The following is an 18,299-nucleotide window of genomic DNA, read 5'->3' on the forward strand; positions in this document are numbered from 1 at the left end:
GGTTGTATTCTCGTATCAGTAGCTCCGAGTAGAGGGGGCGGTCTGCTGCTAGGGGAAACCCGGAGCGCGGAGCCAACCCTCGGAGACCCGTGTTTACTTTACGGCCCTTTCCCTGCGAACGCGCACCCCCCCCCTTACTTAGCTCTTACTTAGGGGTCAGGGCTCTCTAGCCCGTAGCCCGATGCCAATCATCCGGCCCGCTGGGTGCGCTTCTCAGCTCCCCGGCCCTGGATGTGAGGTTACCGACTGCACTCCAAGTGCTCCAAGTTCCCGCCGCCATCGTTTCCGCCACCCGTGTGTGTGTCACTCACACTCACTCCGCCACCCGCACTGCCACTTCCGCCCCCGCCACGGGAACGGCTGCAGGGTCGTGGGGCCGCCCCAGCGGCTCCACACCAGGCGTTTGGGCCGCGAGGGCCGCCACCGTACCCGCCGCCCCTGCCACCGCCTCCACCCCCGCCGCCGACGGGGCCGCCACCGTATGGACCCGCTCGGAATGACCTGGGGGACCCGAGGCCGCCCCGCCGGAGGTTGGTGTACCCGGGAGGAGGAGCTGGGGGAGGGGAGTTGCCGCAATACGATAACGGACCCGCCGGCGAGCCGGAGGGGCCGAGGCCGGAGGGCCCCGGGGGGCGCTTGGGGTCAGCTGTCGGAGGTGGAGGCGAGAGACGAGCTGACGCGGCCTCTGCGAGTGGAGTCGGGACATACGAGCTCACAGGGGGAAGGCCCGTCGCAGTGGAGCTCGCAGTGGGTCGTTTTGAGTGTCATCCCCATCGCTCTTGTCGTTCTGCCTCTCCCCGCTTCGAGGCGTCTCTCTGCCTCCTCCCTTTCCTTCTCCTCGGCCTCACGTTGTCGATGTCGCCTCCGTCGCCAGCAAATACACGCATTCGCCGCCCACTCCATTTCTCGTATCCTCTCCTTTCTTTCCTTCTGTCCCTCTTTCAGGCGTTCTGTTTCCGCGGCCACTCGTTCCTTCCTCTCCGCCTCAAGTCCCTTCCTCTTCCCTTCCCGTACTTTGATTATTGATGCCGCCGTCTGCTGCAGTGTCTGGGCGAGGGAGGGAGTGGGGTGCAGGTTGCTCACCCACGGCACCGGGCACTTGGAGCACTTGGAGCACTTGGGCCGGTGCTTGCACTTTGAATGCCGTGGGGCTCCTGCCCGTGTCCGGGCGTGGAGATGCGAGGGTCGCCCCCCCCTTGCCCCACCACTCTGTGTGTGTGGAGAAGACAGAAGTTTACCTTAGTCCTTACCTTACCCATTACGTGGCTGGGTTCACAGCGATTGTAGGAAAATGACGGGAACACTTGACCGTCGCGGCCTTCCGACCCGCGCGGCAAACCCCGCAAAGTGACCCGTTTTTACCCACCCACGCCCGTGCGCGCGTATCTTAGCTAAGGTACGCGGCCACACGCGCTGGCGCGCACGGCAACCGGGACTTACACGCGCGACACGAGGGACTGCGTATCCTCGCCTGCCTCGGGGGAGAATAGCCACCCTCACCCGCTGCCGCGCATCGAGCTCGGCGGGGCCTGATACGTGTCATTCTGTGCCGGCGCGTATCTTAGCCAAGATACGCGGCCACACGTGCAGACGCGTATAGCGGTACTCGCGCCCACACGTGCAGCCGCCTATCTTGGCCAACATAGGCGGCTGCACTCGCAGCCGCGTACCGCGTGACATACACGCCCACGCATGGGGCGCGTATGTTCCCCTAGATAGGCGCCCACACGTGTAGCCGCGTATGTGAACATCCCTCTGTGCACGTGCCAGCGCGAGTCGCCTTCGCCGACGGGCCGTTTCACGCGCTCACGCCCGCCTACGACTCTTTGTTTATTTAAATTTATTTATGAGCATTTTGTGAGGACGCAATCTCGTACTTAGCGATAGGCAGGCACATCATGTGGATACTCAGGATCACTCGTATGATAATGTCAGCACGTAGCTACGCTTGCGAGGGCGACCTAAGCACCTAAGCACCCTAGCGCCCCCCCGCTTAGGCCGCTTACGGCTTTAGGTGCTTAGGCGGTCTCTGGGGTTGGGACCTGGGGCCCGCCGGGGCCTGGGACTGACGGCTGAGCCACTCTCTGTCTGGTGGCTCTCTACGGAGCGTTTACACAACAGCTCGGCACCCTCTCAGAAGAATGAGGAGCTCGCGGACGGCACGTCGCTGCAGAAGCCGTCGCGCAAGCAGGTGAGCAGCAGCTCGCACGCCGTAATGACGGCCGCGGACTCGCCTCGCTGCTGGACAAAGGTCGCCGAGCCGTACTCGCGCCGCAGCCGCGCGAGGAACGACGGGCCAAAACAGAGCGCCGCGTCCGAGCCCGCCTCCACCCGCAGCAGCGAGGAGCCCGCCTCGAGCGCGCCTGGCGCAAGAAGGCAGCGTCGAGGGCGGGACGGCGGCGGGGGCTCCCTGCAGTCGGCAGTCGGCGGATCGCACGAGGAGCGCTACGAATACGGTGGACGGCGGCTGGGATGCAGCTGGCCGCCGAAGACGCGTCTCTCTCAAGTGCTAGTTGGTACTCAGCGCGCCGGGCGTGCCGCGGTCGGCATAGATCGCCACGGCGCCGGCGCCGATGCGCCCGCCCCCGCCGACCGTGCCCGGACCAAGGCGCGACCACCAGCGCAGCAGGTCGGCCGGCTCGGGCGCGCGGGCGCGGGCGCGGTCCTGCGTCACGACGAGGAGCTCGAAGCCAGTGTCCTCGTGCAGCTTGCCCAGGATGCGCTCCAGCCGCGCGGCCTCGGCTGGCGTGAGCCAGCCCTGCAGGTCCAGGACGCGCGACGGCGCCGCGGGCAGCGACACCAGCGGAGCTCCGCCATCTGGGAGCTCGAGCGCGGCGGCTTGTCGCGTGCGGACAGGCGACGGCGCGAGTGGGAGTGCGAGCGTGCAGAGGCTCAGCGCGGCGGCGCGAAGGCTGGCCGCTCTCGTCGTCGTCGCGAAGAGCATGTTTACTGATAGTGGTGGCAGTGAAGCTCCTCCTCGCGCTGCAGTCAAGGTACGCAACAACGTGAGGAGGACGCCGGACGGCGCTAAAAAAAGAATAAAGAAACCGGAAAATTGCCGAATCAGCATGTCCCTCGTCGTCTCTCTGCTCCTCGCTCGGCCGGGCGGCGACTCAGGTGGTGCGGAGCACGCCTGCTGTCACCGCCACGGCCCGACGCCCGGGGCCGGACGTCGAGTCGGACAAACTTTTGGCGAGAGCAGACCGAGCATCTTCACCGAGCATCATCGGATCGACCCACTCTCCTGCGACGAGCCGCGGGAGGGAGGCACGTGGGATCCGGCCGGAGCGGCGGCGCGTGGCGCACACACGCCCTGCTCGCCCGCGGCCGCTGAGGCACACCCGGCGAGAGCCAGCTTTGCCCCCTCGGCGTCAATTGCGAGGCTCACCTCGCCGCCGTGCTGCGGGTGCGGCGGTTGGCTCGTGAGATGCGCGTGGCCGCGCGTGGCGCGGCTGGCCCCAGCCCACGCCCCCATATTTTGTGCTGGCTCGCGCACGAGCCGCGGAAGCTCGACGACGAGCGACTGCATTGGCGGGCCCCGTTGTGAAAGGCGGCGGCTCTGCGTGGTCAAAGGCGGCGCTTGCCATCAGCCGCCGTGCACAGATGTCCCGAACCCTTTCATGCTTTGGGTAGGACACAGGCCTAACTACTCGGGGGACACACGATTCCAGAAATGGTTGTGTCCCCCTTTCTTCTTTCGACCTCTTCTCACCCCTCTCTTCCCCCTCTCCCCCACCTCGCCCCCCCCCCCTCCGCCGCACCCGTCCCCGCCGCGGCCTTCGCCACTGCCCACCTCTCTACCGCCCCCCCCTCCTCCTCCCTCCTCCCCCCCGCCTCCCCCTCCCACACCGCCCTCCCCCCCGCCGCCCTCCATCTCCTCATCTCTTTCCCGCCTGGGCGGGGCGGTGGGCGGGCGCGCGGTGCGGCGTGGCGTGTGCGTGTGTGCGACTGCGTCGAAGGACCGCTCGCAGAGGACCATTGGGTTTGTACTATTAACAACGAAGGCGCTCTCAAAAAAAAAAGAATTCCTGGCAGCCTTTCGGAAGTGCGCACCTCCTAGCCTCACATGTCACTTCCTGTCGTCTGTTGTTTGAGTTGTGCCCTTGTTTGTGCCCTTGGCACCGTGGAGGTCTGGGGGGGGCGACAGGGAGGATGTGTCCCTGAGTTATGTGTACGCCGACTCAGGGTGTGTGGCAGCCAGATGGCTGTGTGTCTTGTGAGCCTGTTTGTGTCTGTGTGTCGCTCGTGCGTGTCGTCATCATCTGTCCAGCGTCCACCCATACCGCGTTGGTGTCCAGTCCGAGCCTGGCTGTTCTTCACCTTTCTACCTATGTATGTTGGTAGTGGTGCGATTGTGCGTCAGGCGAAAGGCGAGCGCCGGCGGAAGGTGGCACGCCGAGCGTGTCAGCTAAGGGAGGCGATTGCGCGTCAGGCAAAAGTTGTTGATGGCCGACGACGTCGCCTTCGCTTCGGCTTGCGATGCCGAATCCGCTCCTGTTCGTCGGCAAGGGCGCGGCGCTGACGGCGGCGGCCCGAGCGGCTGACAAGGCGAACGAAGGCGGCGGAGCATTCCAGCGGCTGGGCGAGGGCCGCGGCGCGGCAATCCGGCTCGCGTGGCCGGCGGAGGCGCTGCACACCGTGCCGCACGAGAGGCGGGCGGCGGCGGGCGACGCGGACGACCCGTTCGCGCACGGCCGTCCGATCACCAAGAGGGCGAGGCGCGCGGCGGGCGAGCTGCGCGCCGTGCAGCACCAGGAACGTGCGGAGGCGCCCAGAGAGGCGGAGCTGGCGGCGGCAGAGGAGCGGACGGCGGAGCAGGCGGCGCTGCTGGCGCCGCTCGCGGCGACGGACACCACGGCGCGCCTGGCGAAGCGGAGGCGGAGCGCCCTCGTGGCGGCGGTGCTGCATCAACCCATTGCGGAGCCGGCGGGCCGGGCGGCTCAGATGCTCGCGCCGCTCGGCGAGCACTTGAAGAGGCAGTGCGACGAGGTGGCGAAGCGGTGGGACGACTTCCAGACGGAGATGGAGCGGCTTGACGAAGACGGCGGCGATGCGGACATGCGCTCCAACTTTGCGAACGGGATGCGGGACGGGTATCCGTGCCAGCAGCTCACCCTCGTGTTTCTGCAGTATCTGCTGACGAGCCGCATCCGACAGTCGCACGCGTCGCGGCGGCAGGGGTGTGAGCTCGTCGGGCGGGGGGCGAAGACGGTGGGGGTGCAGTTCAACATCATGCGGAGCCACGTGTGGCCGATCCTCTTCGGCGAAAAGGGCTTCCCGGCGGGACAGGAGGCGATGGCGTACTGGCGACCCATCCGCGACCATTTCTCGAGCCTCGTGGGAGGAGGGAGAGGGAGCGGCGGGGTCGAGCAGCTCGCCGGCGTCGCGCAGGCGGCGGCCAGCGCGTTGCAGGTGGCGGTGGGCGCGAACGCGACCACCGCGGCGGCGGCTGGCGACGCGGCGAGCCAGGCCGTGCAGCTGGCCATGAGGGCGGCGACTGCGCCGAGCTTGACGCGACAGCACTTGGGCCAGACCGGCCAGTACATCTTGCAGGACGCCCTGCTCAGCGAGTGGGTCGAGGTGAACGAGGCGTTCGTGCTCAACGCGTACGTCACCCTGGCGCGGCAGACCGGGTGTCGGCCCGGGATGGTGGTCAACGTGGGCCACGACTCGGTCGATCAGAACGGCGCGTGGGCCCACTGCGCGCCGCTCGTCTGGCAGGACCTGCTGGTCGGCAAGCTCGAGGAAGCCTACTACCTCCTGCAGCTGGTGGAAGGCCGTGCCGCCGCTCGCCTGCTCCGTGGACAGGGCGGGGAGGCGACGCCGCAGCGCCGCAGCGTCCGCTGCACGCCGGTGCAGCACTCTGCTGCCTGGTGGGCAGCATGCTGGTGCTGTGCGCGGTGTTTGCGAGGCGGCTTTGGCGCTGTACTGCCTGCCGAGGCGAGTGGCGCGCGGCACGCGCGGCGCCGCGCGTGGCCCGGACGGCGCCAGAGAGCGCGGTCCATGAGCCAGCCGGCGCGGCGCGAGCGCCGTGCAAGCTGGCACATCGTCTGCATGCTGCCGTCAATTCTCTGGTCGACGGCGGTCAATCTCACGATTGTCGATCAAAACCGGCGGGCTTTGTGACGCCGTTTACGCAATCGTTTTTTGGCTTCGCTTTCTCTGTTGCTTGTTTTCATTTCGTTTTTTCTTTTACGAAGCGACGGAGGGGGGGGGCGGGCGGGCGCTAACTACGTGGAGGACCAGTCGCCAGACGACGCAGGGCAGACGACGGTGAGGCGGAGCAGTCGCGCAGGGCGAGACGAGGGAGGGAGCAGGACGTTGCGGAGATCAGCAGGAGGATGTACGAAGAGATTAGGAGCAGCAGGGACCCGAGGGAGAGAGAGAGAGAGAGAGAGAGAGAGAGATCCGATGGGTAGGGAGTCTGTGCCCGGGCGGTGTCCGGTGCGGAGTCTCTCTCTGATCCCACCTGTGGTGTTGGGTGTGAGGTCGTGGAAGCTTCGATCCCAAGGGGGGGAGCCGAGCCCACTCATAACCAACTCTCAGGGGCAGTAGGTGGGCGAGCTTCAGGCACGCTCATCTCGATCGTCAAGACGTTGCTACGCGCGGTCTTCCGCGGGGGGAGCTGCGTCGACGGGTGCGGGACCGCGGCGCAGCCAGTGCCGCGGCGAGGCCTCCGGCTGTTTGCGGCGGGCGGGTTGCTGCTCGCTGCGATGGCGAAAAACTCGTCTCGCCACACGCCAAGGGCTTATGCTCTGGCGAGACGTGAGGCGCATGCGCCCAGGAGGGGAGGGGGCATGTGTAACGACACTGCTAGAGATGCCTTTCGGGGCCCAGAGATAAAACTTCTGTGATGCCATGCGTGACCTAGTAGTGTCCCCAGCTATGGGCGTGTCCACGTTGGAGCCAGGTGTGGTGTGGGCGCGAGAATAGCTCCGCCGTTCATGGAGGCAACCGATGCGAGTCGACTGGTGTGTGTCGTCGTGGTTTCGTATCAAGAATTCTCTCTCTCTCGGGACCCGAGGGACCATGTGGAAGACGGCTAGTGCTAGTCCCCCATCGGGAGGACGACCCCGGCTAGTCGCCGACCACACCCACAAAGAACCCTGCACAAAGATCGCAAGGGCGGGGACCTGTTCCTTTTTACCCATCTCCTAGTAGAGGTGTCCGTTTTATTTATTTATTTAACTGCAGAAGCCCCCTCTAGTGAGTAGTGTGTGTGTGTGTGTCGGTGGGCGTGCGCGCGCTGTGGGTGTTGCGGCGGTGTTGCGAGAGCAGGGAGGAACCCGGGCCGCCGCTGCGGGCGCCCCGGGGCGGCCCCCGGGAAGCGCCGGTGGCGAGAGGGGTGGGTGCACTGACGGCACCGTGCTGTCCCGGCCGCTCCTGCGTGAAGCCGGACTCTCTCACAACACACACACACCGCATGTGTGCGGCGTGGTGCTGCGCTGATAATAAGTTGAAAGATGGCACGATACGACTGACGGACACGACACTGAGGTACATAAACTGATGGGCTCGCGAGAATCACGCGATGCGGGCGAGAGATGAACAGAAGTGCGCGGCGCACCGGGTTCCGGGGGTGCGCACTTACCTCGTCTGGAGAGGCCACGCGCCCCATCGAGCGCCACGGCCGGGAGGCACATGCGGCGTGGATCGGGGCACGGAAGTTGCGCGGGGTCGCGGGGACGTGCGTGCGCTCGGCCGACGCTTGCTCCAAGTGCACCCCCGATCGCAGCACTTCGTGTTGGCGAGTCGAGATATTGAGAGTGGTTAACCGTGCCCTCTTCTTTGCATACGCCAGCACACAACACGCCGATATCCCGCTTACCATCGTATCCCCTCTCGCTCCGTATACAGGCTGCGCGAAAAGAAAGCCCCGGGCTCCCCCCCCGCCCCGGGCCCGGCCCTGGGTGTGCGGTTCACGGGCCAACTGCACTCCAAGTGCCCCCCGGACTGGCGCGCACTGGCACTAACACAGAGGATCAGAGGTTCAAAGGTACGTAAAGTGGTACCCACCAGTAATCGTGCTACCCACCCAAAAAGAAGAAAACACACCTGGTGGCTTCCAACTGCACAGAGCTAAAGCAACTGGCTCACGCGGCCGTCCGCCTGCGCACCCTCCTCACGCCGAGGCTGGCCAGCGCCTCGTCGCACCTCTCCGCCTGCCTCTCCACCCTCTCCTCCGCCGTCTCTCGAGCGAGCGCGTGCAGCGCCGCAACGCCGCCAACCCGGTGCCACTGCTCAGCGCACGCAGACGAGGAGGTTGCGAGGGCGAGGAGGGCGTTGATGCTGTCTCTGCGCCAGCCATTTTCCTCGGGCTGGTCCAGCCGCGAGAGGAGCAGCGAGAGGCAAGTGTCGTCAGCGGGGAGGTCGGGACAGGTGCTGGCCAGGTACACAAGGGCAATGGCAGCAGCGAGCTTGCAGCGGTCCGAAGCGCTTGCCTCCTGCGTGAGAGAGGAGAGGACCGCCACACCGCCAGCCTCCACGACGCCCTCGTGCGTGCCAGGTGCTGCCGCAATCATGTTGCACAGCGCTCCCGCCGCTTTCTCCTTCTGCCTCTCAGTCCCGTCGCGAGCCAGCGAAATAAGGACCTCCACACCGCCAGCCGCTGCGATCGCCACGCTGTTGTCGTCGTTGTAAGCGAGGTTCCACAGCGCCCCCGCCGCATTCTCCTTCTGCCCCTTAGTCCCGTCGCGAGCCAGCGACACGAGAGCCGCCGCGATCGCCACCCTGTTGTCGTCGTTCATAGCGAGGTTCCTCAGCACGCCCGCCGCACGCACCTTCTGCCCCTTAGTCCCGTCGCGAGCCAGCGACACAAGGACCTCCACGCCGCCGGCCGCCGCGATCGCCACCCTGTTGTCGTCGTTCATAGCGAGGTTCCTCAGCACGCCCGCCGCACGCACCTTCTGCCCCTTAGTCCCGTCGCGAGCCAGCGACACAAGGACCTCCACGCCGCCGGCCGCCGCGATCGCCACCCTGTTGTCGTCGTTCATAGCGAGGTTCCTCAGCACGCCCGCCGCACGCACCTTCTGCCCCTTAGTCCCATCGCGAGCCAGCGAAATAAGGACCTCCACACCGCCAGCCGCTGCGATCGCCACGCTGTTGTCGTCGTTCATAGCGAGGTTGCACAGCGCCCCCGCCGCATCCTCCTTCTGCGCCTCATTCCCGTCGCGAGCCAATGAGACGAGGACCTCGACCCCGCCGGCCGCGGCTATCGCCACCTTGAGGTCGTCGTTGGCAGAGAGGTTCCACAGCACCCCCACCGCAAACTCCTTCTGCCCCTTAGTCCCGTCGCGAGCCAGTGACACGAGGACATCAATGCCGCCGGCCGCCGCGATCGCCACCCTGTTGTCGTCGTTCATAGCGAGGTTCCACAGCGTCCCCGCGGCACCCTCCTTCTGCCTCTCATTCCCGTCACGAGCCAGCGACACGAGGACCTCGATCCCGCCGGCCGCGGCTATCGCCACCTCGTTGTCGTCGTTGATAGCGAGGTTCGCCAGCGCCGCCACAGCGTTCTTCTTCTGCGCCTCAGTCCCATCGCGAGCCAGCGACATGAGGACCTCAATGCCGCCAGCCGCAACAATCGCCGCCTCGTTGTCGTCGTTGGCAGAGAGGTTCCACAGCGCCCCCGCCGCTTCCTCCTTCTGCGCCCCACTCCCGTCGCGAGCCAGCGACACCAGCACCTCGATGCCGCCGGCCGCAGCGATCGCCACTCTGTTGTCGTCGTTGTAAGCGAGGTTGCACAGTGCTCCTGCCGCATCCTCCTTCTGCGCCTCATTCCCGTCACGAGCCAGCGACACGAGAACCTCAATGCCGCCAGCCGCGGCTATCGCCACCTCGTTGTCGTCGTTGGCAGAGAGGTTCCACAGCGCCCCCGCCGCACGCTCCTTCTGCCCCTCATTCCCGTCGCGAGCCAACGACACGAGGACCTCAATGCCGCCAGCCGCCGCAATCGCCGCCTTGTTGTCGTCGTCCCGGGCAAGCTCCTGGAGCATTGCCGCGACGTCCGCCTTCTCGTCCTCGTCTCCAGCCTGCAAGAGACCGACGAGCGCGTCCATCCTCCTGCTGCCAGCCTCCTCTCCCGACAGCCGCCTGAGCTCTCCGAGCGCAGCAGCTTGCAGCTCCGAGGAGGCATCGCCAGCGGTCTCCACCAGCCGCGCGAAGGCACCGCGCGGCGCGCAGATCAAGGACCACCGCTTGCACACGGCCGCGTGGCGCAGGCCCGTCTTCTCGAGCACGCACGGCGCAAGGTCCGGGTCTGCGAGGACGTCGGTCGCGACGGCGGGCGGAGGGCTGTGGTGCGCGAGGAGCGCCTCGGCCCTCCTGTTTGCAGCGGGGCTGTCCCGCATCGCGCCGGCGGTGATCGCGATCAGGGCATCGGGCGGAAGAGCGGCGAGCCGCAGCTCGTAGCGGGCGGAGGCGAGCATTTCGCTGACGATGCATCGATTTCTTTCTGTCCGAAGGCGAAGGCCGGCGCAGGAAACGCGGCGACATCACGCCGCGCTCGAGATCCTCGAAGGGGGTGGAGCCGATGATCAGGCACCGAGGCCGTCGACTGCGACGACGACGGCATGCCGATTTCAGACGTGGCGAGGCGCGACAGGTAAGCGGCGACCAGCCCGCCACTCGTGCTCTGCTCCTTCGCCCAGACTTGGCCGAGGATGGGTGCAGCCGCCGTATGCGATTTCTGGAAGCGGATGAACGCCTAGGCGGGGTCACGAAACTATCACTAAGACCTCCAACTAAGCTCTATGACTGAAAGGCTTGGTTGTAGAGTATATGGATAGAGCTCAAGGACCTACAGTGGACTTTTTCCCTCTAAAACCTTCGTGGGATCTTAGCCTGTATTGCCAATACTGTTGATGTCCCCCTTTTCGCATGCAATCTCAAACATCAGCTCACAACGCTGGCGTCCGGGTCCCAGCGGGTTTTCACGTAACAAGTACACACAACCGGTGTGACTGACTGTGGTGCTGGAGAAAGCCTGAGTAGCCTGGAGCGGGACGCACGCGCCGCATCAGCGCACTTGGTCGCCCCTCCCCTCCTCTGCCCACCGCCACCTGCCTCTCCGTGCACGGGGTCGCACAGCGGTGCATGTGCCAAGTCCCCTGGCCGTACCCGCTGTCATGGTACAAGCACAACGATTGCCACGGGCCGGCACTTCTTCGCGACCGTACGACGGACCAATGGATGTACGGGCCGGAGCTGTTGCTAGACAAGGCCCTGCAGGGCGAACCTGGCTACGTGCCACTGCTCTCCCACATGAGCTTTTTGAGTGGCAGGTGCGGCAGTACGACCCACAAGCACCGAATGGAGCAGATGGCAAAGGTTGCGCTCGCCGACCCTTGCACATCAAGGGCCGGGAGGAAAATCGTTGCGCATTTCTGGAACATCGATGATGAGATAACTTTTCCAGCGTGGCCGCTCTTGAATAATGCCACGTATATCAGCGGCCCACAGCACGTAGGATGCCGCCCGCAGGACATGGGCGCTGCATTTGTGTGTACGTTCAAGCCGACGGTGCGCGCTGGCTGGCAGCCACCACAGACATCTCATGCAGCCACAGCACCGCCGGCACCGATGAGTGTACGCATGCGGCGTGTGATTGAAGTGCCCTATGTGGAGAATTCCCATTGCTACGATCACGCGCTGCGGTTGCACGTGGGCAGCGAACGAACAACCGCCGTTTACTTTCGAGGTGGCATCAACGTCTTTGGCGCGCAGGGAAAGAGAGTACGACGTGGCATGCACGCGCTTCGACTACGAGCCTCCTGGGCGAAGATCGTCTGCACCGTCCACACTAACATGAAAGCGGGTGAGCCGGGATGTCGTACAGAAGAGACAAGCAAAGAGCTCATGGCGAAGGAGATGCTGCAGAGCAGGTTTTGTCTCGTCCCTAGAGGCGACATGCCCGATTCGGGCCGGCTGTATGACTCGATGGCGTGCGGGTGCATACCTGTCATCATCAGTGACCGGTTCAGAGGTGCCTTTGCAGATGTGGTGAACTACGAGCGCTTCTCGCTCCGCATCAGCGAGCAGGCATTCTTGGCGGACCCTGTCAATTCCGTGGGGAATCTGACACGTTTGCTCACAAGGGAGCGCGAGCGCAAGATGCGACACTTGTTGGACGTGGAGGGCGCAAAAGTACTGTGGCATCACGAGCGGAGCGCAATCACTTCATTGATACGCGATGCGATCGGTGCATCGCAAGCGCGTGCCATGAGTCTCACCATGCTCTCGTCGTGGCAGTAGTGACTGCTTGGACCCGTGGTTCGGCCTGGCAGGTACCCGTGCGAGAAGACGCGCGCCCCCGAGCCCCCCCCCCCCCCCCCACCCACACCACCACCACCACCACCACCACCACCACACACACACACACACCGCCGCCGCGCGAGCGCCGCGCAGCGGCACACCGGTATGTAGAAAGATGAACAACAGTCAGGCTCGGACTGGACACCAACGCGGTATGGGTGGACGCGGGACAGATGATGACGACACGCACGAACAACACACAGACACAAACAAGCTCACAAGACACAGGTAGGTAGGTAGAAAGGTGAAGAACAGCCAGGCTCGGACTGGACACCAACGCGGTACGGGTGGACGCGGGACAGATGATGACGACACGCACGAGCGACACACAGACACAAACAAGCTCACAAGACACACAGCCAGCTGGCTGCCACACACCCAGAAACAAACAAGGGCACAAACAGGTAGGTAGGTAGGTAGAAAGGTGAAGAACACACCGGCTCAAAAGAAAAGAAATCGAACCCCGAGTCGTTGAGACGAGCGGGGGAGACTCCCAGCCTACAGTATGCAAGCCCCTCTGAGGGGCCGCCATCGCCGATTAGGCGGCATGAGCGGCGCCATCCTCGAGGACCTGGCTCAGGGCGACCTGGCCTCGCTGCTCGCCTTTCTCTCCGGGCAGGGGACGAGCGGCACGTCGCTCGCGGCCCAGCTTGACGCGCGGCTCGACACCGAGAGGCAGGACACGCTGCTCACCTGGGCGGCGCACCACGGGCAGGCCGAGGCGGTGCGGCTGCTGCTCGAAGGCGGCGCGAGCGTCGGGGCGGCTGACGGTGAAGGCGCTTCCGCTCTCCTCCTCGCGTGCGCTGGGGGCTACCCCGAGATCGCCCGGCTGCTCCTCGAGGCCAGCGCGGCGGTCGGCCAAGCTGCTGATGGCGGCTTCACGCCGCTGTTCGTTGCGTCCCAGAACGGCGAGCACGAGTGCGTCCGGCTGCTCCTCGAGGCGGGCGCGGCGGTCAACCAAGTCCTGAGCGACGGCTCCACGCCGCTGCTCATCGCGTGCCAGCAGGGCCACCTCGAGATCGCCCGGCTGCTGCTCGAGGCCGACGCGGCGGTCGGCCAAGCCCGCAACGATGGCATCACTCCGCTGCTCATGGCGTGCCAGGAGGGCCGCTTCGATATCGTCCGGCTGCTCCTCGAGACTAGCGCGGCGGTCAACCAAGCCAAGGATGACGGTACCACGCCGCTGTACATGGCGTGCCAGGAGGGCCACCTCGAGATCGTCCGGCTGCTCCTCGAGGCTGGCGCGGCGGTCAACCAAGCAGACGCTGGAGGCGTCACGCCGCTGTACGTTGCGTCCCAGAACAGTCACCTCGAGTGCGTTCGGCTGCTCCTCAAGACTAGCGCGGCGGTCAACCAAGCCAAGGACGACGGCGCCACGCCGCTGTACATCGCGTGCTTGACCAACCACCTCGAGATCGCCCGGCTGCTTCTCGAGGCGGGCGCGGCGATCAACCAAGCTCGCATTGATGGCATCACCACGCTGCTCATGGTGTGCCAGCAGGGCCACCTCGAGATCGTCCGGCTGCTCCTCGAGGCTGGCGCGGCGCCCAACCAAGCCCGCAACGACGGCGCCACGCCGCTGTTCGCCGCGTGCTACGAGGGCCACCTCGAGGTCGCCAAGCTCCTCTCCTTCCACGGCGCCTCCCGCGCCGCAACGCCCTTTGGCACGCCCGAGCAGGCCGCAAATCGCGAAGGCCACGCCGACCTCGCCGCCTGGCTGGTCGCCAGCCGCGGCTGGACGCCGCTCCAGCACCTCGAGGCGTGCCCGAGACTAGCGGCTGAAGAAGCATGAGCGCATTGTCCTCACGCTCACTGTCCCTCTTCCCGCAGGCGCTCACCGTCGACCGGGCGCGGGCGCTGCTGCGCGGCGGTGCGGACTCTTCAGCCGGCGAGCCGTCGGCCCTCGAGCGGGCGCGCGTCCTCTGCTCGTGGGGCGAGTCGGATCCGACAGCTGCGGCCGCCGGCTCCACCGTCGCGATCCACTCTCTCGTCTCGCGGCCCTCGATGAACGGCAAGGTCGGCGTCGTCGTCTCCGCGAGCGCTTCGACGCGCCGCTTCGGCGTGCGCGTGGCGGGCGAGGCCAAGGCACTCGCACTGAGGCGCGCCATGGTCTCTCCCCGACTCGCCGGATGCTCTCTCTCTCTCTCTCTCTCTCTCTCTCTCTCTCTCTCTCTCTCTCTCTCTCTCTCTCTCTCTCTCTCTCTCTCTCTCTCTCTCTCTCTCTCTCTCTCTCTCTCTCTCTCTCTCTCTCTCTCTCTCTCTCTCTCTCTCTCTCTCTCTCTCTCTCTCTCTCTCTCTCTCGACAACCCACGCTTCTGCCCTCCCTCAGGCCGGCCAACCTGCAGCCAGCGGCCGAGGCGGTGGAGGTGGGCAGGCTCATCCTCAAGGCGGCGGAGTGGTCGCCGCAGTCCCACGAGCTCTTCCCGGAGGCGGCTCGCAAGCGGGCGGTCGAGGTGATGCGGTTGGGCTACCTGATCGCGTGGGACGAGGAGCGCTTCGAGGGCCGCGAGGGGGCGGCTCCAGAGCTGGCGGACGTCTGGCGTGGCTTTGTGCTGCCAAGGGTGGTGGCGCGATGAGGCCAGCGTTGTGTTTGTGTTCGTGGCATCGTGGCAGCCCAACCCCACAGGGTCTTGCCTGACCGGGCCGCTGTTTTTCTTTTCGCTCGGTGGTCGGAAGACTACATTCTTTTTGACCGAGCGCTTTCGTCGTAAGATACAAATCTCGCGTGAGTGATTAACCGCTGCGTCGAAAGCCTCGCCCTCACCGCCGACGGCGCCGTCTCGGGAGCTTGGGGCGGTGGAGAGGCGATGGCCGGTTGGGCCACACGGCGAGTATGAGCTTGGGCACTTGGGCACAGGACCAGCTGCTGCCGAAGAAGATCGAGGCCTTGGCTGGCCGGCGCGTTGTCGCTGTGTCGGCTGGAGAGCAGCACAGCCTCGCCCTCACCGCCGACGGCGCTCTCTGGAGCTGGGGCAGTGGAGACTTTGGCATGCTGGGCCACGGCGACGAGCAGACCCAGCTGCTGCCAAAGAAGATCGAGGCCTTTACTGACCAGCGCGTCGTCACCGTATCGGGACGCGGCCACAGCCTCGCAACCACCGCGCCGATGGCGCTGTCGTGAGTGTGTGTGTGTGTGTGTGTCCTCACTTGGGGCCACGGTGGCACCGGCTGTCTAGGCCACGGTGAGGATCTGGCGAACCAGCTGCTGCCCAAGAAGATCGAGGCACGAGAGGGATGCGACTCTTGAGAGGGGTTCGGGGCAGCAGTGAGAGCGTGTGGCCCGGTCCAAGGACCGGCACGCCCCCCCCCCCCCCCCTTGGGAGGTTCCCCGGGTGGAGGTTCGTGTCATGAGAGGTACCGATGTCCCGGGGAAACGGAAGTCCCCAAAACAAGGGGGCCCTTTTTCGTGCGGTGCCGCCCTGCGAGCGAGTTCTTTACCAGGGTGCAACCCTTGTTCCGCACTGTGCTGTGAACAGAGCACCAACCAACAGCTCTCAGGACCCCCCGGTGCTGGGGTGCTGCCAGCAACCAACCAAGTCGAGCGGAGCAGCGTCGTTCCGATGTTTCGGCGGGCACTTCTCACCTAAGTCCTTGTGGCGGGCCGCCAGGCCCGGAAGCAGATGCCGACGAGCATCACACACGGCGCGCTATCTGGGCTCGGAGGTCGGCAAAAAGGTTGCGCAACCGACACCAGCGACCAGGATCGTCGATCGAGGTAGGTGCACGCTGCTGAAGCAGTGCACCTACATAGTGCGGGACCTGGGGCAGCAACCAACAACCTGGATGGGGACGGGGTGCTGCTCAACCGGCGGCAAACAGCAGCGTTCACAGCCGAGTGCGGAACAAGGGTTGCAACTTGGTAAAGAACTCGCTCGCTGCTGGGGGCTCTCTCGTGCGCGGGTTTCCGCTCAAGCACGCGCACACTGCTGGCGCTCTCTCTCAGAACGCCATGGCCTCCCACAGCGCCGCCTACCTCGATGAGGTCCGGCGACGAGCTGCGGAGGCCGAGTCGCGGGCGTCGGCTGCGCTCGCCGACCTGGCGGCAGCAGAGGCGGTGCAGGTGGCCCTTCCCGCCTTCACCGCGGATGTGCGGGACGCGTCCGAGCTCTCCGTCGCCGAGTGCCGGGAGCAGTACGTGGCTCGCTTCCGGCCGCTGCTGATTCGCTCGATTGGCGCGCTCACAGACCCGTCGCCGTGGTCGCTACCATGGCTGCGAGAGCACTGTGGCCAAAAGTGCGCCGCGGTCAACGTCGGCGGCTCGCAGATGGCCGCGTCGTGCGAGGTGGCGGGCGTCGAGGTGATGACCATTGACGACCTCGCGCAGCGGATCGAGGCACGCTCCTCCGGCCGCTCCGCGTACCTGTATGACTGCTCGCTGCCGCTCAAGCTGCCTGCGCTCTGCGAGCGGCTCGCGGTGCCCGTCTACTTTGCGCACGACTGGCTGCAGCGGACGCGCCGGCTGCACGCCTTCTCGAGGTCGTGGCCGTCCCTCTTCGTCGGCGCGACGGGCACGCGCTCGTCGCTCCACATCGACCAGTGGAAGGGCCACTTTTGGATGGCGCAGCTCTGCGGCGCACACAGCCGGCCGGCTCTCTGCTTCAAGACGAGTGATGCCGTCGTGGTGAGGATGGCGTTGTTGCTGCGAAGGCGCCAAGCGGTGGACGATCTTCCACCCCGAAGACGCGTGGTGGCCTCTGCGGCTGCAGGGCATTTTTCTTTTTTACGGTGCGCGGCCTCTCTTCACGCCCTCGGTGCTGTGAACAGGTGCCTCTCCCCGAGCTGGCCAAGCGAGGCGCCGAGATACAGCCGAGATACAGCCGAGATGCAGCCGAGATGCAGCCGAGATGTGGCCGAAGTGCAGTCGAGATGCCGCCGAGATGCAGCACCTCTCGGCCACGCCCTCGGCTACGCCGCCGCCTCCTCCGCGGTCCAGGCGCCGTCTCCTAGACACTTCCTAGACACTTCCTAGACACTTCCTAGACACTTCCTAGCCTCCTCCGCGATCCAGGCGCCGCGCCTCGAGCCAACCTTTCCTTCGCTCGACGAGATGGAGGCGAGGTCTAGCCGAGGTCTAGCCGAGGTCCAGCCGAGGTCCAGCCGAGATCTAGCCGAGATGTCGGAGAGCGCCCTCCCCTTCGCTCGGCGGGAGGCACGCTCAGCCTCCAGCTCCTCCGCCTCGCTCCTTCCCCGAACCTCCTCGGAGCTCTCCCGCAGGCGCAGCCGGGCCAGTACCCGCTCCTCCGCCTCGCGCGGCGCGTCGACGTGACGCTGCGTGCGGGCGGGCCTCCTCCTAGACACTTCCTAGACACTTCCTAGACACTTCCTAGACACTTCCTAGACACTTCCTAGACACGTCCTAGACACTTCCTAGACACTTCCTAGACACTTCCTAGACACTTCCTAGACACTTCCTAGACACTTCCTAGACACTTCCTAGACACTTCCTAGACACTTCCTAGACACTTCCTAGACACGTCCTAGACACTTCCTAGACACTTCCTAGACACTTCCTAGACACTTCCTAGACACTTCCTAGACACTTCCTAGCAGGAGCTGCGTGCGGGCGAGCCTCCTCCCCTCGCCTGCCTCCGCCTCCGGCTTCTCCGGCCGTCTCCGCCTTCCGCCCGCCCGCCTCCGCCCGCCTCCGCCCGCCTCCGCCCGCCTCCGCCCGCCTCCGCCCGCCTCCGCCCGCCTCCGCCCGCCTCCGCCCGCCTCCGCCCGCCTCCGCCCGCCTCCGCCCGCCTCCGCCCGCCTCCGCCCGCCTCCGCCCGCCTTCGCCCGACTCCGCCCGCCTCCGCCCGACTTTGGGCGACCCGCCCCGACGCGCTCTCGCCCGGTCCCGGCACCGCCTCGGCGCCCGCCGCGTCCCCGTCCTTACCCGGTCTCGGGCCCGTCCTCGGGCCCGCCCGAAAACGGCCACGGGACCGTCCACAACACTGGCCCCGGTCATAGCCCTCCGAATACGGTCCACCTAAAAACCCCCCCCC

The 18,299-nt window shown here is 65.9% G+C and overlaps 4 protein-coding genes across 4 annotated transcripts in view; 3 read left to right on the forward strand and 1 right to left on the reverse strand.

The window, feature by feature from the left end:
- Positions 1-2,133: 2,133 nt before the first annotated feature.
- Positions 2,134-2,944, reverse strand: EMIHUDRAFT_105888 (hypothetical protein; the record flags this gene model as incomplete). The annotated part of the gene is made up of 2 exons (XM_005761222.1): positions 2,134-2,363; positions 2,521-2,944. 2 exons carry the CDS (start codon positions 2,942-2,944, stop codon positions 2,134-2,136), a joined length of 654 nt encoding a protein of 217 aa, XP_005761279.1.
- An 8,150-nt stretch (positions 2,945-11,094) lies between these two features.
- EMIHUDRAFT_217147 (hypothetical protein) lies at positions 11,095-12,252 on the forward strand (the record flags this gene model as incomplete). The annotated part of the gene is made up of 3 exons (XM_005761223.1): positions 11,095-11,282; positions 11,358-11,441; positions 11,586-12,252. The coding sequence occupies 3 exons, from the start codon at positions 11,095-11,097 to the stop codon at positions 12,250-12,252; spliced, it is 939 nt and encodes a 312-aa protein (XP_005761280.1).
- A 1,848-nt stretch (positions 12,253-14,100) lies between these two features.
- Positions 14,101-14,888, forward strand: EMIHUDRAFT_217148 (hypothetical protein; the record flags this gene model as incomplete). Its single annotated transcript, XM_005761224.1, has 2 exons — positions 14,101-14,421; positions 14,658-14,888. The coding sequence occupies 2 exons, from the start codon at positions 14,101-14,103 to the stop codon at positions 14,886-14,888; spliced, it is 552 nt and encodes a 183-aa protein (XP_005761281.1).
- Positions 14,889-16,842: 1,954 nt separating this feature from the next.
- EMIHUDRAFT_358760 (hypothetical protein) overlaps positions 16,843-18,299 on the forward strand; it is a 2,466-nt gene continuing 1,009 nt past the window's right edge. Inside the window, exons 1-5 of the mRNA XM_005761225.1 lie at positions 16,843-16,883; positions 16,960-16,999; positions 17,077-17,245; positions 17,321-17,365; positions 17,527-17,590. Coding sequence (XP_005761282.1) covers positions 16,868-16,883; positions 16,960-16,999; positions 17,077-17,245; positions 17,321-17,365; positions 17,527-17,590 — 334 coding nt within the window. The 5' untranslated portion in view covers positions 16,843-16,867. The remainder of the gene's footprint in view (positions 16,884-16,959; positions 17,000-17,076; positions 17,246-17,320; positions 17,366-17,526; positions 17,591-18,299) is intronic.

This window comes from Emiliania huxleyi (genome assembly GCF_000372725.1).
Source record: "Emiliania huxleyi CCMP1516 unplaced genomic scaffold EMIHUscaffold_72, whole genome shotgun sequence".
NCBI lineage: Eukaryota > Haptophyta > Isochrysidales > Noelaerhabdaceae > Emiliania > Emiliania huxleyi.